At 44.6% G+C, this 19019-nt stretch overlaps 1 protein-coding gene across 1 annotated transcript in view; it reads left to right on the top strand.

Moving 5' to 3' along the window:
* ALKBH8 (alkB homolog 8, tRNA methyltransferase) overlaps positions 1–19019 on the top strand; it is a 98761-nt gene that overhangs the window by 59241 nt on the left and 20501 nt on the right. Inside the window, exons 8-9 of the mRNA XM_075337430.1 lie at positions 728–834; positions 13309–13460. Coding sequence (XP_075193545.1) covers positions 728–834; positions 13309–13460 — 259 coding nt within the window. The remainder of the gene's footprint in view (positions 1–727; positions 835–13308; positions 13461–19019) is intronic.

The following is a 19019-nucleotide window of genomic DNA, read 5'->3' as shown; positions in this document are numbered from 1 at the left end:
AGTGGATTATCATTACAGGACTACTTGGCGTGCTGCAGGTAGTCCAGCATATTCATGAGCTCTGTATAACTGCTAGATCTGCAGCAGAGAAAACATTGATTTTATCAAAATGACAGCAAACAGCTCAGTAAGTGACACATCGCTGGAATCAGGGTCTCTGCCTCTACATTATGCTGCTCTCAGATGGGGGAAGCAAAAAGCTGGTGACAGATTTCCTTTAAAGGGAACCTGACACCAGTTTTTTTGGGTTAAAAATTATTCTCATAACCCTTAAGATCATGTGAATAGGATCCGTATAAACCATTTATATCTTCGCATGTGTCCTTGAATTTCTTTGGTTTATAACCTGGTTATAGGTTCCCTTTCATTTTCCCTATAAGGGCAGCAGCGGTGATGTCATGGCCATATCACGTGACCAATTCGGCCAATCATTGCTGTGATAATGGTGTACATGGTACCAGACCACTGAGCCCAGTGATTGGCTGAAGCAGTTACGTCGATGTGACCATCAAAAAAGACTGGGGGAGCCAGCGGAGAGCTGGAGGGAAGCTTATCTGAGTTATTTTGATGTCCAAGAGGCCTACAGATTAATAAAAGCATTGATAATTGAAGATGGACAACCTCTTTAAGTGACTGTTTGGTCAAAGGAGAACTTTATCCTTCACTGTATTCTGTTAAATCAAATTAAAATATGACCTGAGAACTCAGCCTGGTATCTTCTCTGCAGATTGTGATGGACTTCAGACACCCGGATGGCACCAGCGTCCCAGTGATGGTGCCGCAGCGCAGTCTGCTGGTGATGAGCGAAGAATCGAGATATCTGTGGACACATGGGTACGTATGGGGAAGTGTTTTGGATATTGAGTGTCACTATCACTATGAAACTGAAGATATTATTATTATTTATTATTATTATAGGGCCATTTATTCCATGGCGCTTTACAAGTGAAAGAGGGTATACGTACAACAGTCATTAACAGTACAAAACAGACTGGTATAGGAGGACACAGGACCCTGCCCGCGAGGGCTCACAGTCTACAGGAAATGGGTGATGGTACAATAGGTGAGGACAGAGCTGGTTGCGCAGTGGTCTACTGGACTGAGGGCTATTGTTGGTTGTAGGCTTGTTGGAAGAGGTGGGTCTTGAAGATAGAAACAAAATGAGCCCATACCCTTCAGTATTACATGTGAATAAAATAGGGGACTTAGGAGTCTTTCACACGACAGTGTCTCATCAGTATCTGAATGCCAGGAGTGAAACTTAGGCTATGTTCACACAGAGCTTTTTTGGTAAGTTTTTGCTGTGGTTTTTAGCTGCAGATTTGCCTTGGTTTTATGCAAATCCATGCTAATAAAAAGCTGCTTTTTACAGTCCCAGCAAAGTCTATGAGATTTCTGAAATATCATATGCGCGCGCACACACACATATATATACACACACACATAAACACACACACACACACACACACACATATATACACACACACACACATATATACACACATACATACATACACACACACATACATACATACATACATACATACACACATATACACACACACATACATACATACATACATACATACACACACACACACACACACATACATACATACATACACACACACACACACACACACACACACATACACACACACACACACACGTCAGGTTTTATTCCTGACTATTTTGTCAAATACCTGCGTTTTTGGTCAGGTTTTTTTAAAGAATGAGCATGTCAATTCTTTGCTGCAGATTTGCTGCGTTTTTTCATTAATAGAACCCATTTTGTAGAAAAAAAAAAAGCAGCAAATCTGCAGCAAAAACGCCATTAAAAAATGCATGAACAATGCACCAAAAACACAGATGACTCACAGGAGATTTCCTGCCACAAGATCAGGTTTTGATCAGGAAAAAAACTTACGAAAAAAGCCCTGTGTGAACATAGCCTTACTTAAAGGAGATTTCCTGCCACAAGATCAGGAAAAAAACGCTTACCAAAAAAGCCCTGTGTGAACATAGCCTTACAGAGAAGAACTATAATTGAAAGACTGACACCTGTTCTGTGTTTTGGCGATACTCCTGCTTTTGGCATACAAATACTGACGTGTGAAAGAGGCCTAACACTGTGCTTGATCATAAAAGCCATTCCACCACAACAAGGTGAATCCCAATCAGGATGGTAGCCCCTATAACAATCATGCTAGGACTGTGCCTGTTACTGGTACAGTGTCTGAGAAAATAACTCTTATGCAAATGAGGAAGCATTGGTGCACCCTTGGCATGGCCAAGGGTTTGGGGCACAATTTTGCATCCTCATTTGCATTTTTGGCCATTAGGGGCGTGCCGCCCCTAATGGCCAAAAATGCAAATGAGGATGCAAAATTGTGCCCCAAACTCTTGGCAATGCCAATTGCCAGCGGCTTAGTGGTTAGCACTGCAGTCTTGCAGCGCTGGGGTCCTGGGTTCGAATCCCACTAAGGACAATATCTGCAAGGAGTCTGTATGTTCTCCCCGTGTTTGCGTGGGTTTCCTCCTGGTACTCCGGTTTCTTCCCACACTCCAAAAGACATACAGATAGGGAATTTAGATTGTGAACCCCAATGCTCACATCCACAACCACCAGCTCCTGATGTATGTGAAGCGCTTTGGAATATGTTGGCGCTATATAAAAATAAAGATTTATTTTATTTTTTATTTGCTCACATCTGATTGACAATGCTCGGGACCCAGAGCACGAACTGTCAGGATGCTGCTGTCGCCATCTGTGCGCATGTGGCCAGACGCAGTCTTCTCCCTTTCTTCTTTCTACTGATGCCGCTTGCTGCACTAATATATTCAGAAATTGTCACGTCTCCACCGGAGCCCGCTCCTGTGACTTCAATCACCAGGCACCACCGTCTTTCCTCCGTGAGTGATGCTGTTGATAGGAGAGAAGTGTGCCATTGCCCCACCCCAGACCCTTGGGATACTCTGTGGATAACGGAGATCACCGTCACAGGTGGCACCTCGGGGGCACTATTTTGTATGTTACTCGTGACGCCACTGGTGGGTTGAGGTAATAAGATGTCCCTCGGCTGCTGTGGTTTTAGGGACAGATGATATAACAGCAAGTGTGTTTGCACCCTCCACCAGTAAGGGCTTAAATCCCATGTAGGTGTGCTGCGCCTTGTGGTGCGCCAGTAACAGATACGCCACAGTTCTTGCAGATTAACCGGTATTTACTCACTTGATGTTGCAAGTACAGTTTGGTACGGCTGGTCAACGGACTTTCCTTTTGTCCCATTGCTAATGTGAGACCTAGTTGAGCCCTCCGTGCACGTAGAGCTGATGGTTCCCTTGCCTGAAGCTGTCGGTGACCTGTGGCGCTCCGTTCTTTTCTACCAGGCCCAGTATGACAGGCCTCGCGATCCCTTGTGGGGTAGACTACTTTTCTCGATGCCTTCTCCTGGGTCCTATATGAGGCTGTGTCCATGAGCCTATGGGTGGCATGGTACCCAAGAAGTCGCTACACGCGGCTGGATCAGCAGACTGCCTGGAGCTGTCTACTCTGGCGTCCAGGACCCTGTCGTGCGTAGTACCTGGGATCTTCTGTCTACCCTCAGGCTACTACCTCCTAGTCACCCTTTGGGGTCTCCTCACAATCCTCACACCCCTCTCACTCACTCCTCTCAACTGTCACCCCTTCAACCGTCGTTTTTCCTCTGTCTACTCTGCCCAGCAACCCCTGTCGCTTCCCACTAGCCACGCCCCTTCCCCAGGCTAACAGCTAAGGGATTGAGTCTCACATCTGCCCACCATTAACCCTCTACATGCTGTGGGCAGTTCTCGGGGATCGTGTCCCCACCTGTGTGTGAGGTGTGGGTTGTCGGTAGAGGGTGTTCCAGAAAGCCTTAGGATCCTGCAGACCACTGGGGTAGCATACCCCAGGGTGCTGCACCAGTGGCTCCAGTGGGCGCATGCTCTGCCCATCCGCTAAGCTGGGTTTGCCTGGGGCCTGCAGTACCACTGGCTGACGGTGGTGGCGTGTGTCTTCCAGCTAAAATTACCACCTTTCAGCTAAAGTTAATGGGAAGACAACACACCCTTCTGATTCCCCCCTCCTGTCTGCTGGTCACCGCCAGGTATAGTCTTGCAGTATACTGCTTGTCTCTGGTTCACACCCTGATCCCCGTGTTTTGACCCCAGCCTGCCCTCTGATTACTCGCCTGCCGTGATTTGTACTTCACTGCCATCTCTGGTATGACCTTAGCCTAATTTCCTGACCACCCTCTTGGCTGCCGATTTTGCCCCTTTTTTGTACACTCCTGGTTTGACTCTGGCTGATGACTACTCATTCCTGTATTGCAGCATTTCCATTGGCAATGATTTATTGCACCTTGTTGTAATTCTAAATTCCTATACAAGGGTTAAAGGGTTTCGGGGTTCTTGGGATCCTGCTGAGTGGGCAGCTAGCCTCTAGTCTGTCCGTGACAGCCATCCTGAGTCTGTGGTCCCGGCCAGACGTCACAGACATGTATCAAGTGGCTTCCGACGACTACTATCTGAAACCGCTCACTACACTTCTGGGTGTATTATTGTAGCAAGCGGCATCAGCAAAAGAAGACATGGACACTCTGCGCGTTCGACCGGGGACACGCAATGTCAGTGCACACAAGCATGCAGCTTTCTGACAATGCTCATCCTAAGACGCAAACACTGTCAATCAGAAGCGGGGCAAGACCCCAAATATGCAGATCAGGAGGCTTCAGTGCAACAAACTCTTGGCCATGCCAACACTGCACCGAAACTTCCTAATTTGTATACACATTTTTATTTTTTCAGGCCCAGTTCCAGTAACAGGTAAAGTGCTAGTATGGTTTTTATAGGGGCCAAGTCCCCTACAACACTGTATAGCTCATTTAAAGGGAACCTGTCACCAGATTTGGGTCCTATAAGCTGCGGTCACCACCAGTGGGTTCTTCTATACAGCATTCTAACATACTGTATATAAGAGCCCAGGCCGCTGTGTAGAACGTAAAAAACACTTTATAATTCTCACCTAAACGGTCTGTGTGGAGCAGATGGGTCGGATGGCCGTCTCCGTTCTCCGGTATCGGCGCCTCCTCTTTCGGCCATCTTTATCCTCAATCTTCTGAAGCTAGTGTGGATGACGCATCCTACGTCATCCACACAAGCAGACACTGGGGTCCTGCGCAGGCACACTTTGATCTGCCCTGAGCAGGGAAGATCAAAGTATTGTAGTGCGCATGCATGGAACCTCAATGCCGGCTAGTGTGGATGACATCGAATGCGTCGGCTAGTGTGGATGACATTGAATGCGTCATGCACCCAGGCTTCAGAAGAAGGAGGACAAAGCTGGCCGAAAGAGGAGGCGTCGCGGAGAATCCGGAGAACGGAGACACCCATCTGACCCATCTGCTCCCCACCGACCACTGAGGGCAGTATTATAAAGTGTTTTGTTTTTTTTTTGTAACTTCGTTTTATTAATAATTTAAAACATGGTACAACTGACATTTGCCATATAAAGATAGCTCAGTATATAGATAGTAATATTTAAATATAACAATGAACAGTCATATAAAGTCCATAATATCTTTAGCACTTAACATAGAACAATGTTATTATCCAAACTTCTTATCATTTGCATATATATCTAATTTTATATTGAGCATAAGAACAGCTCTAACTATCAGCATGACCATATTTTGAAAACAAGATAGAAAGAGGAAGAGAAAAAGGAAGAAAGAAAGAACAACAACAGCCACATTGCATTATTATACCTCAATATACCATTGGACAGTGTTTCATATCCCAACATCTAACGGGAACCACCATTATCCGCATAATCTCCCTCAAACTTCCGCAAGTGTGTCTGGAGAAGAATTCCACAAACCCCAGATTTTGTTAAATTTTCCCGGGCACCCCCTATTATAATATACCACCCGCTCATAGACTATGGTTGCATTGACTAGTTTAACCCAGGACCGCACAGTTGGATTCGAATCTGCCATCCACCTCAGAGCTATTAATTTCCTAGCCAGAAACAATGCCTCTCTGAGGAATATTGTCATGTAATGATCCCAGGACTCTTCCTCCACCACCCCAAACAGGCATATCAAAGGGTCACACAAAACAGGAATCGACACAATCAATGTCAGCAGAGATGTCACTCCCCGCCAGTACGAAGATATATTGGGACAGCTCCAAATCATATGTATGAAATTTGCCCCTGAGAGATGACAGCTCGGGCACTCCGATGTACGAGAACGGCCCATACTAAATAATCGAGTTGGAGTAAGGTATGCCTGGTGGACAATGTAGCATTGAATCAACTTATTATTAACCGAAAGGGATACCGCAGTCGGAGATTCCAATATCTCTTCCCATTCCTCTCCCTGTAGAGAGGGAATTAGAGATTTCCATCTATCCTGGGCTGGCAAGGGGTCCGACTCCACCCCCACAGACAACAGGTAAGTATATATAGCTGAGATGAGGCCTCTAGGTCCTTGTGATTTTAGAATACCTATCATAGGAAGTGATGATATAAAGTGTTTTTTATGTTCTACACAGTGGGCTGGGCTCTTATATACAGTATGTTAGAATGCTGTATATAAGAACCCACTAGTGGTGACCGCAGCTTATAGGGGCCAAATCTGGTGATAGGTTCCCTTTAAAATGCATTTAGGGGGTGATGGACTCCCTTTATTACTGTCAGTTCAGATTATGATGAGGTCTTGCTTCCGTCTATAAGTTTTCTCTTGAACTGTTTTTGGATTTTTGAATGATTTGCCTCAAAGAACTGGAGTAAATAATGCATGCCTCGATTGTGCCTGCCTTCTCTCTCATATTCGTTAAGATTCGTCAAAAAATAAAAAGACTCTTTCTAAACCTAGAAAAGCCTGTTAGTTCTTCAGATAGCCAGGAGTCTTCTTCATGTCCAGCAGAGGTTGCCCTTTACTCAGTTTTTGATGGCTTCTGCTGGAAAAGTTATAGGAATGACAGGTTTTAGATGACATTCTTTACCAAGGATCCGTGGTTGGCACTATTTCTTAAGGGAAGGTGCCGTGATTGTAATTTTATTCAAGAGTTCATAAACAGGACTACAAAAAACATTTTGAATATAAGTTATTAGAATTAAAACAAGAAAATCATGAGGACAAAGACGGAAAGTTTCCCTGAAGAGCAACACTACCGGGATAGGTAAACGCAAATTAAGGGATAAAAAATCCCCTAAAAAACTGTGCTGAGGTCACAATAGGTTCAGTTAAATAAACAGTGTATACTAACACTCATGACTGTAGGGTGGTGCTATAGTCTATTTAGCTATTAGAGTTGGCTAACTAAAGTGCATGGGATAATACAAATGGCACACAAATCCATATCACCCACATATGCAGCCTAATGCGGGCGTCACACAAGACGATCTATCGTGCGATATGTCATCGGGGTCACGGTTTTCGTGACGCACATCCGGCATCGTTTGCGACGTCGTTTTGTGTGACACTTACGAGCGTCTCAGAACAATCGCAAATCGGTTACAAATCGTGTATCGTTTACACATCGTTTATTTTTAAAAAATCGTTTATTTTTCTTTGCGCCGGTTGTTCATCGTACCCGGAGTAGCACACATCTCTCCGTGTAACACCCCGGGAACGATGAACACCACTTACCTGCGTCCCGCAGCTCCCGCCGGCAATGCGGAAGGAAGAAGGTGGGCGGGATGTTTACGTCCCGCTCATCTCCGCCCCTCCGCTTCTATTGGCCGGCGGCTGTGTGACGTCGCTGTGACGCCGAACGTCTCACCCCCTTCAGGAAGTGGATTTTCGCCGCCCACAGCAACGTCGCTCAGCAGGTAAGTACGTGGGGTTTAACGACTTTGTGCGACACGGGCAGCAATTTGCCCATGACGCACAAACGACGGGGGCGGATACGATCGCTCGTGCGATTGCACGATAGATCGTATCGTGTGACGCCCGCATAAGTCTAAGAAACAATCATTATTGCTACCAACTAGCCTAACACACATGTTTTATTGCAATCCATACTCACCAATAAAGTGCACAAGTGCCTTGGACGTGTTGAAAAGCCCCCTACGCGCGTTTCGCATCCGGTTTTCTCGCAGGGCCGCAGGGGTAAAGTGTGAAGTGCATATTTATATATGGAGTGTATGCAAGGAGATCAGTGCTGTTTGGGCGCATGCAGGGGGTGGGACACTACACACAGAGTCCACGTCATCGGGTTATTCCAGGTGAGGCGTAGGTTGGAAGAATACTTCCGCTGATGTCAGTTAACCCACGCCTCCCCCAAAGGAAGCACCTTAGACTGGGACCCATGTTGAGGCAACCCCGTGCATGTGCACTCAGTGGGGCCATATCTACTGCTGGCAAGTGAAGGGCACGATCAAGATGGTAAGTAAATCAATTAAGGGTTAAAAAAGTGTTGTTCTTCACAGAAACCTGGTAATGTTGTTGGGCAGTAAAAGACTGTTTGAATTTCTGAATTAGTTGTTGTATAGGGAGTTGCCCCTTTTGGGTTTACACTAATAATGATTGATCCTTGTCTCTAAATCATATGTGATGATTTGAAGTATTATGTAAGAACAATTTGCTGATCATAAGTTCAGTCTTTTAACCGCTTCATGTTCCCAAAGACACCAAGCGGTTAAAAGAAGTGAGCCAACAATTCTTCATCTGTTGTCCTCTCTAAAGATTTACAATACAAAACAATGGGAAGGCTGAATAAAATGCCAACAAAAATGACAAAAAAGTACTCAGGAAACAACATCAACTGCAAAAAAACACAAACAAAAGATGTTTCAGTAAAAAAAAAAAAACAGAACAAAATTTCATGATGGTCCTTATTCTTGGAAAACCTGGGGAGTTTTACACTAAAGGACTCCTTACAGATATAACATATTTAATGTGACCACTTTAACAGTATACAAACATGGCTGTCATAAATCATCTTTGTAAGAATGTTTATCATTTGTCATGGCTCATATGTCCATCTCCCAATGGGGACCGTGATGATAATACAGTCATATGAAAAAGTTTGGGCACCCCTATTAATGTTAACCTTTTTTCTTTATAACAATTTGGGGTTTTACAACAGCTATTTCAGTTTCATATATCTAATAACTGATGGACTGAGTAATATTTCTGGATTGAAATGAGGTTTATTGAACTAATAGAAAATGTGCAATCCGCATTTAAACAAAATTTGAGCGGTGCAAAAGTATGGGCACCCTTATCAATTTCTTGATTTGAACACTCCTAACTACTTTTTACTAACTTACTAAAGCACTAAATTGGGTTTTGTAACCTCATTGAGCTTTGAACTTCATAGGCAGGTGAATCCAATCATGAGAAAAGGTATTTAACCCCTTAACGACCGCGGGCCGTAAAATTACGTCCTAAATGACATAATCTTACTGCCCGCGGTCCTCCGGCGGCAGCATGCCGCGATCGGCACACATCTCAGCTGATTTTCACAGCTGAGATGTGTGCCTGCTAGGCACGAGCAGAATCGTTATCTGCTCGTGCCGATTAACCCCTTATAATGGCGCTGTCAATACATGACAGCGCCATTATAAGCGCAATCGCGGTAAAGTTTTACTTACCGCCGAAACCGGAAGTCACGTGACGCGATCACGTGACTCCCGATAGTTGTCATGGTAGCACAGGGTCATGTGATGACTCCTGTACTACACATGAATTGGTTTCACTTTCGCTGTGCCCGGGGCACAGCAAAAGAGAAAGACAGCGTATCTGCTGTTTACAGCCTTCCAGCTGTGATCAGCAGATACTGCAGAGCGATCGGAATGCTGATCGCAATAGCCCCCTAGGGGGACTAGTAAAATAAAAAAAAAAAGTAAAAAAATAAGTTTTAAAAAATTTAAAAAAAACAAAAAAACCTAAAAGTTCAAATCACCCCCCATTCGCCCCATTGAAAATTAAAGGGTTAAAAAAATAAAAAATATACACACATTTGGTATCGCCGCGTTCAGAAACGCCCGATCTATCAAAATATAAAATCAATTAATCTGATCAGTAAACGGCGTAGCGGCAAAAAAATTCCAAACGCCAAAACGACGTTTTTTTGTCGCCACAACTTTTGCGCAAAATGCAATAAGAGGCGATCAAAACGTAGCATCTGCGCAAAAATGGTACCGTTAAAAACGTCAGCTCGAGACGCAAAAAATAAGCCGTCATTGAGCCTAAGATCCCGAAAAATGAGAACGCTACGGGTCACGGAATATGGCGTAAAACGTGCGCCACTTTTTTCGGACAAACTTCCGATTTTTTTTTTAACCCCTTATATAAAAGTAAACCTATACATGTTTGGTGTCTACGAACTCGCACTGACCTGAGGCATCACACCCACACATCAGTTTTACCATATAGTGAACACAGTGAATAAAATATCTCAAAAACCATAGTGCTATCGCACTTTTTTTGCAATTTTTCAGCATTTGGAATTTTTTTGCCATTTTCTAGTACACAATATGGTAAAACTGATGGTTTCATTTAAAAGTACAGCTCGTTCCGCAAAAAATGAGCCCTCACATGACCATATTGACTGAAAAATAAAAAAGTTACGTCTCTCAGAAAAAGAATGGCGAAAAAAAAAAACGGAAAGCGAAAAATCGGCCGGTCGTGAAAGGGTTAAGGTGGCCACTTGCAAGTAGTTCTCCTATTTGAATCTCCTATGAAGAGTAGCATCATGGGCTCCTCAAAACAACTCTAAAATGATCTGAAAACAAAGATTATTCAACATAGTTGTTCAGGGGATTGATACAAAAAGTTGTCTCAGAGATTTAAACTGTCAGTTTCCACTGTGAGGAACATAGTAAGGAAATGGAAGAACACTGGTACAGTTCTTGTTAAGCCCAGAAGTGGCAGGCCAAGAAAAATATCAGAAAGGCAGAGAAGAAGAATGGTGAGAACAGTCAAGGACAATCCATAGACCACCTCCAAAGACCTGCAGCACAATCTTGCTGCAGATGGTGTCAATGTGCATCGGTCAACAATACAGCGCACTTTGCACAAGGAGAAGCTGTATGGGAGAGTGATGCGAAAGAAGCCGTTTCTGCAAGCATTCCACAAACACAGTCGCCTGAGGTATGCAAAAGCACATTTGGACAAGCCAGTTACATTTTGGAAGAAGGTCCTGTGGACTGATGAAACAAAGATTGAGTTGTTTGGTCATACAAAAAGGTGTTATGCATGGAGGCAAAACAACACGGCATTCCAAGAAAAGCACTTGCTACTCACAGTAAAATTTGGTGGAGGTTCCATCATGCTTTGGGGCTGTGTGGCTAATGCCGGCACCGGGAATCTTGTTAAAGTTGAGGGTCGCATGGATTCAACTCCGTATCAGCAGATTCTTGACAATAATGTGCAAGAATCAGTGACGAAGTTGAAGTTATGCAGGGGATGGATATTTCAGCAAGACAATGATCCAAAACACCGCTCCAAATCTACTCAGGCATTCATGCAGAGGAACAATTATAATGTTCTGGAATGGCCATTCCAGTCCCCAGACCTGAATATCATTGAACATCTGTGGGATGATTTGAAGTGTGCTGTCCATGCTCGGCGACCATCAAACTTAACTGAACTGGAATTGTTTTGTAAACAGCAATGGTCAAATATACCTTCATCCAGGATCCAGGAACTCATTAAAAGCTACAGGAAGTGACTAGAGGCTGCTATTTTTGCAAAAGGAGGATCTACAAAATATTAATGTCACTTTTATGTTGAGGTGCACATACTTTTGCACCGAAACCTCATTTCAATCCAGAAATATTACTCAGTCAATCAGTTATTAGATATATGAAACTGAAATAGCTGTTGCAAAAACCCAAATTGTTATAAAGAAAAAAGGTTAACATTAATAGGGGTGCCCAAACTTTTTCATATGACTGTATATGTAAAGTGCTATGAAATAATGGCGCTATATAAGCGGGCAAATAAAATAAATATGGACAAATTACATACTATAATTTTCTTTACTATCCCTGCCTATCATACTGGCACCCCTTGAAGTCACTGCCATTTAGTTTGTGGGTGCTGTAGGTCCAAGACTTATACTTCATCTCTTAGATAGGAGTCACTTAAGGTGGTCTTGTGCACATGTTAATGTTCCTCAATGTTCTCTAATGGCTTGGTTTTGCCAAAATTAAAGGGAAAAAAAGATCAAAATTCGCCCCAAAATTAAAACAAATTGCACACAAAAAAAGGGAATACAGTATGTACCTGCCCAAGTCACAGAAACTAATACACTAACAGGATGAAGCAACACAGCTTGATAAAGATGGAGGCAGCACAGGTGCAAAATACTGATGGGACAACCACTCTAGTGGGCCTTTCACACTGTGTTCCGATCGCCGTTCATTTTCGGAAGTATATACTTACTGGAGATGGACACTCAGACATAGTATACTGCGTCTCAGTGTCCGTCTCCAGTAAGTGTATACTCCCGAAAATGGTGCATGACAGAGCACATGGTGACTCGGTCTTCACCATTATAGTCAATGGCCCCGTTGGCGCGTACATCCAAAACCCGTTTTGAGGAGGGTTCGGACAGAAACCCTGACGGGACCACTGAACGGAGATCGGAATGCAGTGTCAAAAGGCTCCTTATATAATGCTGGGCGGTTTGACTAATCTAATAGTATGGGTGTCACTAATGGGGTGTAAGCTGGACTCTGCACCCAATATAAGCCATATCCGTGTGCAATTCTAATAGCAATCACCCCTTCTGTGAACTGGTAGCTTATGAGTGGTGGTCTCATCAGTATTTTGCACTTGTGCTTCCCCCACTTTTATCATGGGTATCTGCTGCATCCTGCTAGTGCATCAGTTTTGATGTGACCTTGGCAGGTAAATATTGTTTCCCTTTTTTTGCTGCGTTAACACATAAGGTGGCCATACAGCAATCACCATTTTCCATATCCATTAAAGCTTCTCCTTTCGTGGATGATAGGGAAATGACTGTTTTACTGGAGAATTCGCTGAATACACCAGTCATGATCCTCAGTTTATATCACAAAGTATAGGTTCTCCCCGGAGCTGAGCGTCTCAGAGTCTGGACAGTTCATTAGTTGTTTATGGATATTTCCACTTCATTTCCTTTTCAATAGCAGAACAATTGTCTTCTCCTCTGAGTGATGCCCGTGACACCGAGAGGCCATTCAGACCCAGCGCATTTCTGCAGCTTTTCACTGTCAGACTCTCATTCTTGCTGAATCTATTTCAGCCTTGTCCGAGCTCTGTAATCACTGACCTTTGGTAATTGCAGGATCACTCCAAGAAAGTTTGATGTTATTCAAGTATCTAAAGGACAGAAAGTGGAGACAGTCAGCGGGAACACAGAAGAGCTGACCCTAAGCAGGAGGGGTACAAGGACATCCTTTACCTTTAGAAAAATAAGACACGGTTCCTGTAAATGTGGTAAGTCTTACATATAAATGATCTTTCATATATATACAGTGGAGTAAATAAGTATTTGATACGCTGCCCATTGCGCACGTTTTCCCACCTACAAAGAATGGAGAGGTCTGTAATTTTTATCGTAGGTACACTTCAACTGTGACAGACAGAATAAAATAAAAATCCAGAAAATCACATTGTATGATTTTTAAATAATTAATTTGCATTTTATGGCATGAAATAATTATTTGATCACCTACCAACCAGGAACAATTCTGTCTCTCACAGACCGTGTTATTTTTTTTCTTTAAGAAGCTCCTACTCTGCTATCATTACCTGTATTAATTGCACCTGTTTGAACGCATTACCTGTATAAAAGACACCTGTCCACACAATCACACTCCAACCTCTCCACCATGGTCAATACCAAAAAGCTGTCTAAGGACACCAGGGACAAAATTGTAGACCTGCATATTGCTAGGATGAACAGGACAATAGGCAAGCAGCTTGGTGAGAAGGCAACAACTGTTGGTGCAATTATTAGAAAATGAAAGAAACCCAAGATAACTGTCAATCTTACTCTGTTTGGGGCTCCATGCAAGATCTCACCTCATGGGTTAAGGCTGATTCTGAGAAAGGTCAGGAATCAGTCCAGAACTACATAGGACGAACTGTCAATGACTTGAAGAGAGCTGGGACCACAGTCTCAAAGATTACCATTAGTAACACTATGCCGTCATGGATTAAAATCCTGCAGGGCACATAAGGTCCCTCTGCTCATGTCATCATATGTCCAGGTCCGCTTGAAGTTCGCCAATGACCATCTGGATGATCCAGAGAACGCACGGGAGAAAGTGATGTGCTCAGATGAGACTAAAATAGAACTTTTTGGTATCAACTCCACTCGCCGTGTTTGGAGGAAGAAGAAGTATAAGTACAATCCCAAGAACACCATCCCAGCCTTAAAGCAAGGAGGTGGAAACATCATACTTTGGGGGGTGCTTTTCTGCAAAGTGGACAGGACAACTGCACCGTATTGAAAGGAGGATGGCTGGGGTCATGTATCTCTAAATTTTGGCAAACGAAATTCTCCTCCTTACCTCAGTAAGAGCATTGAAGATGCACGTCATAACAGAAGTGGAGACCGCCCACTTCCAAGATCAGCTCCTCGAACATGACCGCAGACCGCACCCAGAAGAAGAGCCGCGTGCTTCAGAGGAGACCGGTGAGTTGATTTGGTGAGAGGTCTCCACCTTTGTTGTGACCGCGTGCTCTACCGCCATCACAATGAGATCTGAGGATGTGAGGGCACATACGCCACTCTCGCATCGTGCGTCTATTACTCCAATGAAGGAAGAGAGAGCCTTTCACAAAGATGGCGCTGGAGATAGCACTATGCGCAGGCGCCGACTCAAACTCCATCGTAGTGAAGAGTTTGCTGCAATAATGATAAATACTAATGAGCAGGTGCCGGAATAAAAGTCTATGACAGCGGCAAGGGGAGGAAGACAGGGACGGGAATAGATAGCAATTCCTGACCCACATATTTCCGCCCCTGTTGCACCTGTCAATCAAATAACAGTGCATTTCTGTAACTTTACTTGCAAATATTTCATTCAATAAAATGCAAATTAATTATTTAAAAATTATACAATGTGATTTCCTGGATATTTTTTTTTGGATTCTGTCTGTCACAATTGAAGTGTAAGTATGATAAAATGAATGTCTTAAAAGCACCACTCCAGCTTTTTTTTTTTTTTAGCCCTGGAGTGGCGCTTTTATATGTAAGCCCCCTGTCATAGACTTGCCTTTTGAGTCTTCGCCTCTTACTGCCATCGCTCCAATCCCGTGGCACCATCTTATGACAGTAACTTTTGAATGGCCGGAAGTCATAAATTACATCACAATCTCCAAATGCGATTTAGAGACAGAATGAGGCTTTCATAGAGATTCACTGATTTGGGACTTCTGGCTCCATGAAACACTGGGGCTGGTCACAATTTTCCGAGACCAACAGAAGCGGCCGCTATAGAAGGTGAAGCCTCCAGAAGGTGAGTGTGTGACTGGGGGCAAGGGATTTAGATTTAAAGCATCACTCTAGCAATGCAATAAAGAAATCTCTGGAGTGGTGCTTTAAAGGGAACCGCTCACCACTTTTTTGGCCTATAAGCTGCGGCCACCACCACCGGGCTCTTATATACAGTATTCTAACATGCTGTACATAAGAGCCCAGGCCGCTGTGAGAACATAAAAAATACTTTATAAAAAATACTTTATAATACTTACCTAACAGTTGTGCGGTTGGCCATATGTGCGTCTCCGTTCTCCGGTCCCGGCGCCTCCTCTTTTGGCCATCTTCATCCTCTTTCTGAAGCCTGTGTGCATGACACGTCTACGTCATACACACTCGCCGGTCCTACAATACTTTGATCTGCCCTGCTCAGGACCTGAATGCCGGTGAGTGTGTATGACGTCGGACGCGTCATGCACCGCGGCTTCAGAAAATGAACGACGAAGATGGCTGAAAGAGGCAGCTCCGGCACCGGACAACGGAGATGCCCATATGGCCAACCGCGCGACTGTTAGGTGAGTATTATAAAGTGATTTTTATGTTATCACAGCAGCATGGGCTCTTTTATATACAGCATGTTAGAATATTGTATATAAGAGCCCGGAGGTGGTGGCTGCAGCTTATACGCCAAAAAAGTGGTGACAGGCTCCCTTTAACTCTGGCAGCACTGATCCATTCTTGTGCTACGGGAAAACATATGTATATATATATATATATATATATATATATATATATATATATATATGATGTAAGATTCCTGCTGTTTGTTAAGATCATAAACACACATTGGTCAACAGTGGCCTTAACTGCTGATTTTGGCAAGACTGGCCAGTCACTTAATGGGTATGGGAATTTTCTATCTCTCCCCTCATTGCAAATGTCGGGGGAAAGAAAAATCAATCATGTTTAGATTAGTTTTGATCTTTTATGGGAAATAATAAACTGTCTGACAGCAGTTTGTTCCCGATGAGAACACATGCACACTGAGCTTCTAAAAAAAAAAAAAAAACCTTCCAGCTCTTCCTCAGGTTCCAAAAAGAAGCACTGGGCTTTTTGGATTTTTATTTTTATTTTTTTAACTATATTTTTATTCAAATTTTTCAATAACATAACACTGGCATAAGCGAATTCAGCATTGTAAATTCAATTAAAAAACATTACATTGTCATGTTTGATCATCCCAAATTCCATACCAGTTTTTAAAATCAATAACCGTAACATGGCAAGATAAAGCAAAGGAAAGCAGCGACCCCTTCACCCAACATTCTTATCATTCCCCCCATTGAACCCTTGTGAACATGGTAATGACATACAATAAAGAAGTCCCACTCAAATCGGTTATTTCCCCCTCTCCTTTTAGTCATCTTTCGGCCTCTCCTCCCCCACTTCCAAGCCATCCAATGTATCCTTCAATTTTTCAGTATGATACCAGACTGTGTCTTTGAAAGGTGATATAATCCTGACTATCTCCTCCCGAGTACAATAGGCCAGTATGAATTTCTTCCATTTGTTAAAGTGCTGTCGTATTCTATCCGCCCTCCTTTCTGCATCCAGTCTTTCTATTTCAAGAAGATGCATGAGCTGACCCAAGATCTCTTCAATCGTGGGGACCCTAGACTCCAACCAATTTTTTAGTATCGCTCTCTTGGCTGCCAGAAGTATCACATGTATAAGTCTGGGTGGGTTAGTCATCTTCCCTTTAGTATCGTTCCCCTCCTCCCAATGGTGAAAAATAGCGAACCCAGGTGAGAGCCGAACTTCAAGACCCCACACCTTTTGTATACAACTTTTGATCTGTGACCATAATGGACTGAAATGGGGGCAGGACCACAACCCGTGAAGGAGATCACTTCCACTACTCTTACATTTAGGGCAGGGGTGGGGAACCTCCGGCCCGCGGGCCGTATATGGCCTGTGACGACTTTTTATGCGGCCCCCAGGCACATTCCTGGGGACCGCTGTGCTCTGGCAGCAGCCGCGCTTTTCCCCGCTGCCGGCGCTTTAAATCCCACTGCCTGATGCCCTGAGGGTAGATGCTAGAATGTACGGGCTCTATCCAGATCCTGACTTCCAGGACCTGACTGCAGCCCATACATTCTAGGCTTAACCCCCGGACTGTGCTAGTCTGCTCTGGTGGGCGGTGCAGCACGCTGCGATAAGTCACACAAGACCTGCAGCAGATTTACCAGCCTCCCGGACCTGCTGTGTGTGTGACTCCCCCCTCCCCCTCACTGTGAGTACTCAACCCATCGCTGCCCCCCCTCCCAGCTCAGCCTCAGTGCTGTGTACTCGCTTGTGCTGTGTGTACCCCTCAATGCTGTGTACCCCCTAGTACAGTGTGTACCCCCTTGTGCTGTGTATCCCCTAGTACAGTGTGTACTACCTAATGCTGTGTGCACCCCCTAATGTTGAGCACACCCCCTAGTACAGTGTGTACCCCCTCAGCGCTGTGTAACCCCCCACTGCTGTCCGTACCCCCCTAGTGCTGTCTGTACCCTTTGGGTGATGTCTATGCCCCCCCAGTGTTGTCCGCACCACCTAATGCTGTTCATGCTGCCACCAGTGCTGTCCATGCCACGGTCAGTGCTGTCTGTGCCCCCCTTATGCTGTCCGTGCTCCCCAGTGCTGTGTGCCACCCCAAAGTACTGTGTACCCCCCAGTGCTCTGAACTCGCTACTGCTGTCTGTACCCTCCCACTCCTTTCTATGCCCCCCAGTCCGTGCCCTCCTGTTGATGTCTATGCTCCCCCAGACCTGTCTGTGTCTCCCTAGTGATGCCACCTATTGCTGTCCGTGCTGCCTCCTAGTGCGGTCCGTGCTACCTCCTAGTGCGGTCCGTGATGCCACCTAGTGCGGTCCGTGCTGCCACCTAGTGCGGTCCGTGCTGCCACCTAGTGCAGTCTTTGTCCCCAGTCATGTCTGTGCCACCACCAGGGCTGTCTGTGCCACCACCAGGGCTGTCCATGCCCCCCTACTGATGTATATGCCCCAGCCCCTCCTGTGATGTATATGCCCCAGCCCCTCCTGTGATGTATATGCCCCAGCCCCTCCTGTGATGTATATGCCCCAGCCCCTCCTGTGATGTGTACTCCCAGTGTCTCCTGTAATGTATGCGCCCCAGCCCCTCCTGTGATGTATATGTCCCAGCCCCTCCTGTGATGTATATGCCCCCAGCATCTCCAGAACGAGACAAACCTGGAAAAGCAGCTCTGAGAAACAAGATGATCAATATCACCGAACATCACAGTCGCACTAAAGAGAAGCAGCTCCTGCCTCCACAGTAGGGGTGAGTTAATCGTTTGACCAAATATAGCAGGGTTATTTTTCAAGTTGATAATGTTGTGCGGCCCCCAAAGGTTAGTAGGAAATTCCAAATGGCCCCCGGCAGTAAAAAGGTTCCCCACCCCTGATTTAGGGCAAAATGTAAGCCTGTCTGGCTTTGTTGCTGATGGAGGGAGATTAAAACCATAAATTGCCTTGTGCATAATTCTAAATTGGGTTTCTCGCCAA

The sequence above is a fragment of the Anomaloglossus baeobatrachus genome, chromosome 2 (genome assembly GCF_048569485.1).
Source record: "Anomaloglossus baeobatrachus isolate aAnoBae1 chromosome 2, aAnoBae1.hap1, whole genome shotgun sequence".
Taxonomy (NCBI): domain Eukaryota; kingdom Metazoa; phylum Chordata; class Amphibia; order Anura; family Aromobatidae; genus Anomaloglossus; species Anomaloglossus baeobatrachus.
This window is presented reverse-complemented; position numbering and strand designations above follow the sequence as displayed.